This window comes from Poecilia reticulata, linkage group LG4 (genome assembly GCF_000633615.1).
Source record: "Poecilia reticulata strain Guanapo linkage group LG4, Guppy_female_1.0+MT, whole genome shotgun sequence".
NCBI lineage: Eukaryota > Metazoa > Chordata > Actinopteri > Cyprinodontiformes > Poeciliidae > Poecilia > Poecilia reticulata.
Window position 1 is genome coordinate 13188856 of NC_024334.1, and position 11378 is coordinate 13200233.

General features: G+C 35.9%; 1 protein-coding gene across 5 annotated transcripts in view; it reads left to right on the top strand.

Annotated features, from left to right (window-relative positions):
* The window catches only part of mcf2l2 (MCF.2 cell line derived transforming sequence-like 2), a 182136-nt gene that overhangs the window by 126147 nt on the left and 44611 nt on the right, over positions 1–11378 (top strand). For all 5 annotated transcript variants that reach the window (XM_017304428.1, XM_017304431.1, XM_008407840.2 and 2 more), the window contains exons 25-27: positions 553–631; positions 7143–7179; positions 7324–7421. In XM_017304428.1, coding sequence (XP_017159917.1) covers positions 553–631; positions 7143–7179; positions 7324–7421 — 214 coding nt within the window. The remainder of the gene's footprint in view (positions 1–552; positions 632–7142; positions 7180–7323; positions 7422–11378) is intronic.

The following is an 11378-nucleotide window of genomic DNA, read 5'->3' on the forward strand; positions in this document are numbered from 1 at the left end:
GCCAAAACCACTGGTATTACTGTCCATGGTGTCACTGTGCTCAATTATCCTGCAAGCTCTCCTGACCTGAACCCCATAGAGAATCTGTGGGATATTGTGAAGAGAAAGTTGAGAGACGCAAGACCCAACACTCTGGATGAGCTTAAAGGCTATCGAAGCATCCTGGGCCTCCATAACACTTCAGCAGAGCCACAGGCTGATTTCCTCCATGCCGTATTGAAGGCTGCAAAAGGATTCCTGACCAAGTACTGAGTGCATAACTGAACATAATTATTTCAAGGTTGACTTTTTTGGTATTAAAACACTTTTCTTTTATTGGTCGGATGAAATATGCTAATTTTTTGAGACAGGGATTTTGGGTTTTCATGAGCTGTAGCCAAAATCATCAGTATTAAAACAATTAAAGACCTGAAATATTTCAGTTGGTGTGCAATGAATCTAAAATATGACAGTTTAATTTTTATCATTACATTATGGAAAATAATGAACTTTATCACAGTATGCTAATTTTTTGAAAAGGACCTGTATATATTGTATATATTTTTACCCAAGGCTCCCTCCATGGATGTGAAGAATATGTGGGTGTCAGAGATCCGTAAAGTTCTTACAGGCCAGCTAGAAGCATGCAGAGGTACATTCACACACTGACAACGGCTTACTTTGAATGTTTCTGTTCTACTTTGTTTATTAGATTCGATTTACACAGCTTCAAAACACTTGTTATATTGATTTTTTTTTAAATACTGACAGGTTCCTTTGTTGAACAATCAAGACAAAAATTCCTCCAAATTACTCCAGTATCATATCAAATAGTTTTAAAAGTCTGTATTTTCAGTGGTCTACACTGTGTCTACTGCAGCTGTTCTGTGTTGGTGTGAGTTTATTATGTCAGCATTAACACAGCCACACTCTGTCATAGTGGACATGTCCTAGGTCTTTGTCAAATGAGCTTCTGCAAAATATAAAATTAGAACTCCTCAGTAAATACATGTTTGTCAGAACTGGGAAACAACATGTGATATGGAAAACATTATTTAGAATATTTGCTTATTTACACTCAAAACGAACATTTATAATAAAATTCATCTGACTTGATGAAATCTGCTGGGTTTCCATAGATATAAAACGTTTAAGCAATTTTAGTGTCATTTAAATTGGTGGTGTACTGAATTGAATTGAATAATGGTCACATTGACTGTAGACTAAAGTGGCTCAAGTTTGACATTTTTATCCACACCTGAATTTAATGTCAGTTTGAACAGCAAAAATCTGATTTTTTCCAAATCAGAACAAATTCTAGATTCATCCAAGTCATCATGAGTCTGAACTATCATGGCGCATTACATCCATTTAAAAAAAATATATTTCAGCTTTAGTGGTCTTCATTTGCAAGCAATCTGACAGAAAGGGAGCAGAGAGAAGGTGAAGAAACTGAGGACAAGCGTGTTGAGGCTCGCTCTAACCACTGTGCCACGCGACGCCTCACTTCCGCTTTTTATTTCATTGTGATATCCTCACAATTTTCCTTTGAGGAGACAAAAAACTGCGATAAAATGTGCACAATTGTGGAAACATGTCTGCCAGACAACAAGTCTGATGTAGCTATTCATCATCATCCTGCTTTTGATTGCACAGTAGTTTCATAATTGATACAAACTTGCTGCATATTCAGCATCCACTGGATTTTCTTTTGTAAATGCAGGAGTGCAACATCGTCACCTTCTACCATGTGACTCACTTTAAGACAGACTCTTCACTCTGGAGGCTTAGGATGGTTGCAAAATCTTAAAATAATACAAAATCTAATTTCATAATAAGTTGAATTGACTTTTAGACCCTGCAGAGAAGTTAGCCATCATAGGATTGGATGTGGTGTCATTCAGATACCTGGCATAATTTCAAGCAAAACTCCATAAGTAAATAACACGACTGCAAGGCATCATCTTAAGGCAGTACAGTTGTAATATCTTTCTATATTAACATGTTTATATATTCAGTAAATTCCTGTCACATAACAAGAGAATCTGGTGACTTCTACAAAACAGATTTTGATCTGTTCTGGTGGTCCATCCACCAGATGGACAGTGGCTGGACAGACTTGGCTCCATAGAACCTTGAATTCCTCATCAACCCTGGATTCATTGCAGCGTAAACAACAGGGCGACATCCGTTTGACAATATTTTATATGATTAACTAAACAGTATTTTTCCTGTATTGCTTTTACATCTGAAATGAATGTTTCTCAGCTAAAGTCTGTTATTACTACTAGTCCTTCAGGGTGTTCTGGTCTCAGGGCAGAAGTGTTTAAACTTTTTTGCACAAAGAACCAAAATCCCCAAGTTAAAAGTATTCAGGGGTCAACATTTTCTTTTTTCCACTATTAAATACCCCAAAAACATTATTGTGAATTCTCTTTTACCTGCACAACAATAAATAAAACATGTAATATTTAATGTTTGCCTTGACATTTACAGTCACTTAACTTTCTGGGTTCATTATTTTCCAGGCTATAAAATGTTTATAGTTTATTCCTGTCGAGAAAAGTCGAGCTCATCCCACTTCCACATGCTGGAGATTTTAGTTTAATAATAACAATAAATAAAGTTACCTTAAAAATAATTACACAGGTGAAATCAAGACCCAACAGTAGAGTCAGACGGTAATAAAATTAATCTGGTTGTGTGTATTGTTATTGTGTCCTGCAAATTTTGCCTTAATTCCACTTTTTTCTATTTAATCATAAAAAATCATAGTCCGGTAGAAAGAGTCATGGAACAGGAAGAGCTGGTTTCCTGAATAAAGAGGAAGAAAGCTTCCAGCTTGCATCAGCATAAAAATAGTTCATAGTACTCCTCATTTTAAAGCATTAAAGGTTTAAAGAATAAAATATAAACATTTTGAGTAATTGGATAAAACCAATTAAAATACTTAAACCGAGTAAAATACTTAAATTAATAATAACTTATAATTAGGCCAATAATTAATATTGGTTTAACCAGTGGTTGATATTGGTTTGATTATAAAAATATTTGCGCTTACTCTTACACTTTTATGGAAGTACTTACAGATAAAACAAATAACTAACTTGGTATCAAATAATTGATTATCCTTGGTTTCTTTTCAGAAATGTCTGTAATAACTCACATTATGATCATAATAAGAGTAACTAATAAGTTATGGTTATTATATTATAAATGAATGCTAAACCAGAGAAACTAAAAGGTTATAAATGTGATTTTGACATTGAACTTGAAATAGTGTAAAATGTGTAACTGTAATTAAAGGTCACTGATTTTGTGTTGGAAGTAGAGAGAGAGAGAAGGGGGGGGGGGAGTGTTGCGCAACAACATTCCCCAGAAAGAAAATAAAAATGTTCTTCTACAAACTTTTCTTTATTTAGCCAAAAATTGGGTAAAAATTATGACTAACTTTTGGGCTTTCACGTTTTCTTCCATAACATAAATGGACTTCCATATCTGATGTTAGTGATGTAAGGCTTTTTTTACTGCTGACAATAGGATTTTGTTGATTCAATAATCCATCTGCAAATTGCTATAACAACTGGTATATTACTGTGGTGGTTATAAAGAAAAAAGACAAAGATGTTTCGTAACAATCAACTTTCTCCATACTCAGTCCACTCTCTGCAGCAGGACCACAGTTCTACTTGGTGGTCCGGACTGACATGAAAGACACACTCTTAACTGCACACTCAAGCAACTGGCAACCAGTGTGTGCACACAGTGGAGTGTGTGTCCCTGTTCCTGTGTGTGAGCAGACTGCCTAATAGTATGGCAGTGCTGTTTTGAAGCCTGCAGAGCCGAGGCTGAGGAGCCCCAGTGCAGCGAGCGTGTGCATGATTAACACTTCTTACTCAGTGTGTGAGGAAACAGAAAGAGAAGGGGATGAAACTGGTGTGGGGGAGAATGAAAGGGAGGGCAGATTGAAAGTGATGGGGAGAGAAGAAAGGGGGAATTATGGAATGATGTGTGGAGAGAGAGAAAGAGATGGACAGCTAGAGAGAGGAATGCAAAGGCATTTCCAGGGTGGAGACGGAGGCTGATAGGAAGCACAAAGAACCAACATAAAGGCTGAGAAGAAATAACCTGAGAGAGAAATGAAAGACATCTGTCTGATCTTCATGGAAAGAGTTGCAGAAAAATTTTGTTATACTTTTATTTATTATTGTTCAGCTCTGTTTATTTAGAAAGCTCCAATTTATAAGAGACATCCTCCCAAAGCAGCTTATAAGACAAACAATGGAAACATGGAAACACATTTGCTGAATAAATTCGGACATAATTTATGTTCCAGTCCACCTGCAGAGGTCTGTGTCGTACAGGCAGAAAGAGGTTAAAGTTAATGGCCTCAATGAATTCAGTTAATTCATAAATGAGAGTAGTAGGAAAAAGTAGCAAAGTGAGGAAAAGCTGACAGTGAACCATGATGATGATTATTGTTTAAATTAAACACTCAGCACTTTATCACACATATGCCTTATGCGTTTTTAAAAACTGCATTAAGATCAGAAATTGCTATTTACCACCGTCTCCATCACAACTGAACATAAGAACACATGCCAATGGAAAGCTGGCTAGTTATTAAATTCAAGAAACATTAAGTGATTCTAATGAACAGTGAAGGCTCGAAGGAGTAGTATCAATGCTGGGCTAGTTTAGAAACCTGGGGATCAACCATCCAGAGTAACAGGCAGCATGTTACAGAGACTGCATTTTATATAGACAGAATGGAATCTTTGTCCATTCTGTCTGATCTGTATTTGCACTTTGACAGCAACAGAAGTCGTTTTAGAATCAGAACCAAGGCAACTGAAGGGTTTGCCAGCATTATGCAACTTCTTTTGCTGCTTTCCCAACTTCTGTTTCTAGTTGGAATTCAGTTTCAGAGGGTACTAGCCTCACAGAGAATGGAATTGTGCATGAGATATTATTTATTCAGTGTAGCGGTTCCACCAGTGCAATTTGATTAAAGTAGGAGCCGAAGAATAGCTGACAAATAAGGGCAGCAATATAAAGGCGGTATGGAATTACCTGTACTGTTTTATTACACATTGTACATTCAACTCCTTACCATGATTGCCTGGCTTAACAGTCTAATAATTCATTTTTTGAATAGCAAGTTATGTAGATTTGGCTGAATTAAGCGAGACAAGCTGTAAACATGGAGGAAGGAACGAGCATGTGCCCCACAATAAATCTCCCCTCATTCGCAGCATGACTGCTCATTTTAGGCGCCCGTTGCTGCGTTCTGCTCCACTGTCTGCATACACCTCCAAATAATCAGCTTTTATGAATAAAATATTGCTACATCCATGATTGCAAATACATTCTTTTTGCCGAGTATAATGTTTAGAGCATGTTGAATGGTTCCATGCACAGTCTGCATTTATGTGACAAGCTCATTGGTTGCTTGGAATGGGAGGTAATAAGCCAGATCACTAGGTGCGACACTTTTGACTAAGGCCTAAAGTTTATTTTAGAGTTAATCTCCAGAGATTTCTTACCCCAGAATGGTGTCTTGTAGAAAGTTGAGATTGTTTCTTGTATTTATCTCCACTTTAGCTTATGTCAGGCAGAATGCTCCAGTCTGAATCTGGAAACATACTTTCACTCTGGTCATGAGTAAATATACAAACATTGCTTAACATCTTTCAAATCGAATTTTATGTGTGTCACATTTCTGCAACAGGTGCTTTACATCATAAAGATACAACAATACAAAGTCATAGAAAACAGAGTCAACAACTGAAACATTTAGTCAAGTGCCATCAATAATTTTTTTCAAACGCAACTCTAAACAGGTGGGTCTTCATGTGTCTTGGAAGATTACAAAGAGGAATTAATGCCGCTAGGGGACCCAAAGTTGGGTCCTCGGCGCTTGCCGCAACAAGATCAATTAAAAACACATGCTATACATTTTACATTTATCAATATAGGCTTATTGCATATTCACGTAAAGGGAAAAAGCTCTTCTAAATGATAGGCACGATATTTTCTACCTCAACCACACCCACATTGAACACTAAGCAGATTGATAAAAAGAAACGCAATTAGACACTAACGAGGCACACCCGGTAAAAAGCGCAACAATAAAAGAGCAAGGAGGCCCGATATACAAAAACTATCAGAGTAAAGCTGAAGCTCTGCGGTTTCCAATAATACCAGAGTCACTAGGCTACGTGCAAAACTCACTGAACCAGCAGCTAAAGAAGAAAAAAAGAAATAGCTAATTTCACGAAGCTAAAATCAAAAATCCAGTCCTACCTTTGCCGTTTCGTGGTCATAATCCATATTAGAGTAAATATTTCCACTTGGTCCGATAATCCATTTTCCCTGAGTACATCTCACATGATTTTCGGCACAGAGGCATTTCCGTGTTTTATGTACTTATACAAGATGTCGGGTCTAACTTGGTCAATTTTGGATATTATAAGATGTATCTTCTACCTGCTCCTTTTCGAACAGAAAATATAAAATTGCATGTCACATGGGCAAAATAATTTGTTTTACATTTTATTTCTAGATTTTTATCTAGTAGTACCTCTCTAAAACTCATATGATTGACTTTTTTTCATGAAACTTGGCACAGTAAAAGGTCAGATTGTGTACTGTTGTTTACTACTTTTTTGGCTTTCACTGCATGCTTTGAAAGGAACATTCATAGATTGAAGTGGGTTTTTTTTAGGCGGAAATTGATTTTCTTAATTTCTGCCGTTTATCATATTAATTCACTTTCCTCAGTAACAGGCTGGGTGGTTTTTAGAGCTGTAACGTGTTCTCTAGGGTCTTGCTTTTGTTTTGATACCAAAACAATTCAAATAAACTCTGTAGTTCTTGAGATACATTCAATTCATTTTGGGCATGTTATTTTCAGCCATATTGCTCAAAAAGAGGCCTAGTGCCAGAGAGGGAAGCACTTTATATGAATTACTATTTGCAGACTTAAAGCCTCATGAGTAAAGGCTTTAATTACTCAGTAGGCTAATTACTGATATGGCTTTGTTTAGATTACTAATTGCTGAGACAGCAGATTACAACATTTGTAGTTTCATTCTAGAATATACAAAAAAATGACAACTTACTGCAAAATTAAATGCTGTGTGTGTGTGTTGGATTCACAGAGGCCAGCCAGAACAATAACTATGGAGTACCAATGAGGTAAGTGACAATACAAATAACCCTAACAATTAAAGAAACTTTATCATTATTTCTTATTGTGGCTAAACAAAGGACAATGAAATGTGTTTCAAAAATTGTTTTTGTAAAGTTCTGATTGGCGGACCTGTCCTTCTGTTCCAACAGGAATGTCCGGAAGATGGGTCTGAGACGGTCAGATTCATCTAATCCAGAATCAGTATTCAGGAGAGCTAACCCGAGTCCCAACATGAGGCAGAGAAAAGGTCAGTTCCTACCAGGATTAGATTTTTCAATCTCTTATTCTTTTTTCTTTGATATAAAGATGGGTTGATTCTAAGGTACCACTTTAACATGAATGCCAAAAACATAGTTTAGGTAAAAAGGCAAAAATGAGATGGGAATCATTTTTTGGTGGATATTTAATACAATATTTACGAATGAGTCCAAGATTACATTTACTTCTCTGTTAGTCTGGTTTGTAGTGTGTTGGTTCTGTTTGTTTTGTAGACTTTAAGAATTTAAAGTCTACAAAAATTTGTTAATTTATTTGGTTGAGACATTGCATCAAAATCTAGAGAGAAAATTATTCTCTCTACATGTGGATGCTGAGCAGTGAAAGGATTTTGCTCCTGAACGTAACCCTGGTAACAAGGTATTGTTTTTGCACCTGAAAACAGCTGATTAGCATTCCAAAATCTCACGATTGATATATCATATAGTATATCATTTAGGGCTGAAACGATTCCTCGAGTGATTTGAGTACCTTGATTATTAAAATTCCTCGAGAAAAATTTACCTGCCTCAAAGCTTCGTTAAATTATGTTTTATTATTTTGCACATCGTGTTCCGGCCGGAACATTGTATGGGTTGCACGGAGCTCTGACTTCCGCCTCTGTATTTTTGACGAAAGCTAAGCCGAGTAGAGATTTATAAATCGGATCGTAAGGTGATCGTTTCTCCGTACGCTTAAAGGAGGCCATTCAGCTTTTGCATACAACTCACATGTGAGACGTCCGCTACCGGTTGCAAACCTTAAAGCATACTGATAAACTGATAAACAGTATTTAATGATTGAAGGCATTTGGTTGAAGCATTCATATATAAAACATCGCCATAATCCAGGAATGGCAGGAATGTTGCAGCTACCAATTTACTTCTAGCTTTAAGAGAAAAACAAGATCAATTTCAGTAATAAAACCCAATCTTCATTTTCAGTGTTCGTAACAAATTGGCTATGTGATTTTTAAAAGAAAGCTCTGTATCTAAAATAAAACCAAGATATTTATTATTACTGACAAACTCAATTTGTGTTCCTACAGCAGTGGAGGGATGGAGGGATCTCTGATAGTTTTCTAGAGTGTGAAAAAACCATTGCTTTTGTCTTATCCATATTCAAAACCAACTTCAGAGTTTGTAAGCGGGTCTGAACTACATTAAAAGCAGACTGCAAATACTGTATTGCAGTCTGCTTACAAGTGATGAAGAATAGCAGTAAATTACTAAATAATCTGCATAAAAATGATAAAAAGCATTTGACAGATTTTTACACAAGTTATTTATATAAATAGAGAATAAAAGTGGGCTAAGAACTGAGCCCTGTGGAACGTTCCACAGGGCTCAGAATAGAGGAAGTGAAGCCAGCCAATTAAACTCTCTGGGTTCTGTTCGACAGGTAATCAGCAACCCACATGATAGCTTGATGTGAGAGCCCAATGCTTTGTAGAATGTCAATTAAAAGCGTGTGATATACTGTGTCAAATGCCTTTGATAAATCAATAAACAGAGCAACACAATGCTTTTTGTTATCAAGAGCCTGAATAAGATCATTAATAACCTTTAAAGTGGCAGTAACAGTACTATGTTTTTTCCTAAAACCAGACTACATTTTGTAAAACACAATTAGAATGTAAAGACATTTTCAATTGACTGCAACTAATTTTCCAAAAAAAATTTTGCTAGGATACATAGTTTAGAAATTGGTCTGTAATTGTTTACCTGTGACGATTCTCCACCCATGAATAGAGGCAAAACAAATGCTGATTTCCAGACACTAGGCATTTTATTAGAAATTAAGAGTTAGATTAAAAATATGAGACAATGGCTCTGCTATAAACTCTGCAGCTAATTTTAGAAAAAAAAGGATCCAGGTTATCTGGCCCTGCCGATTTTTTGGTGTCTGTTTTTCAATTCTCTGAGAACCTCAGCTGTACAAATAGGGAAAAAATTAAAAGTGGTGAAGTTACAATCATTATTTAAAAACTGCTCATCAGTATTTACATTTGGGCCGAAAGAATTTAAATCATCAAATATAGAGCCAACAGAAATAAAATGCTAGTTAAAGTAATTTAAAATTGCTAATTTATCAGACACCATTTTACTTTTATTCCAAACAAAATTTGGAAAGTCACTCAGTGGCGCCTGCTCAGTAGCTGATTTCACTGTTTTCCAAAATTTCTTTGGATCATTTAAATTTTTTGTGAAAGAAATAGTCTGACTTTGCTTTCTTAATTAATTAAGTACATTTATTCCACAATTTCCTAAAACAAAGCCAGCTCTCTTTAGTTTTATTTTTTCTTGCCCTAGCCCAAGCTGCATCTCTTTGTTTAAGCAGAGCCCCAATAGCTGGGGAAAACCATTTATTATTTCGCCCATTTACCCTAATTTTAAGTAGTAGCATGTTTATTTATAAGTCTTAAAAACTCTTCATGGAAATACTGCCAGGTAAGGTCAACGTTATCAAAAAGAGAGACCCTATTCCAGTTAAAATGTAACAAGTCATGAACAAAAGCTTGCTCATTTAGCCGTTTTAAATCTCTTTTGGTAAAGATACGTGGCTTAGGTTTTGGTAACTTGAGATTTTTAACTGTACCTACAGCACAAAGATCACTAAGATCGTTTGCAAAAACTCCTATCCCTGTATTCCCGTTTGTCATAATTAAATCAAGGAGTGGTGATTTTAGTGGGCTTTTGTTAAGTCGGGTGGGGTAATTAATTAACTGGGTGATATTTAAAGAATCACAGATAGTTTTTAAGCTATCTGAAGATGCTGTCAACCAGTCTAGATTTAAATCTCCTAACAAAACAAATTCATTTTTATTTAGGTCAGTTGGATATTTGGACAAATTAGGGAGTGCATCACAGACAGCAGAAGGTGGTTGATAACACCCTATAACTGTGATATGCTGAGCCTTAGTGAATTCAATTTTCAAGGCTAGTAACTCAAATTGTTTTGGAATGGATACAGAAGATATAAGTGTAACATGGAAGTTGTTCTTTACATAGATGGCAACACCACCACCTTTCCTAAGGCGATCACAATGAAAAACATTATAACTTTCCAAGGAAATATTTTTTATTGGTAATGGAATTGTTTAACCATGTTTCATTCAAAACTAAGATATTTTTATAAACGTATTTGTGAGCCTGCCTCTTTATTAAATTGAATAGAATTTCAGATCTTTGCATAACTTTTCTTCAGGTTAACTTAGAAAATGAGCCATTATTGTTAAAACTTAGTTTTCTAAACTACAAAAAAGTAACTGTTAGGGATGCTCAAAAATTAAAACAGTAACACTGGTGTTATACCAGATTTACCAATATTTTATTGAATAATTTTTTTAATTCGATTACTCGATTAATCGTAAGAATAATCGATAGATTACTTGATTATTAAAATATTAGTTTACAACTGCCCTAATGTCATATATATCAAGGGTCACCAACTGCAAAGTAGACTGCGAGCTACTTCAGAGTAACAAAAAAGGGCTACTTGTTTGATACAAATTTTCTTGGCTCAGCCTTTATAACAATAATACATATGTGCATATATGATGCTGCCCGATCATATTATTGTTAGGGACTACTAGGCCTGTCGCGATAAACGACAAATCAATTAATCGGATGATAAAAAAAACTGATCGAGATCATTTTAATTATCGTCTTTATCGTCTCTTCCTGCCTTTTTTTCTTCCTGTTGATGACACTAAATGAAAAAAGGCTCAGCTCCGGTGCTCTCCACTGACCCTCCCTTCCTCATTTCCTTAGTCCAGCGCACACTACACGAGTTGTCGGCCCATTTTCAAACCCTGAGAGACACATTAGCCGACAGAAATCCTGGGTATAATGGTTCGATCGGGTTTGTCGTGCCGTGTGGTGTCCAGCCACATGGGCACAAAATAATGGCTACAAGTCCAGTTAACTAATTTTAAAATCAGGCATTA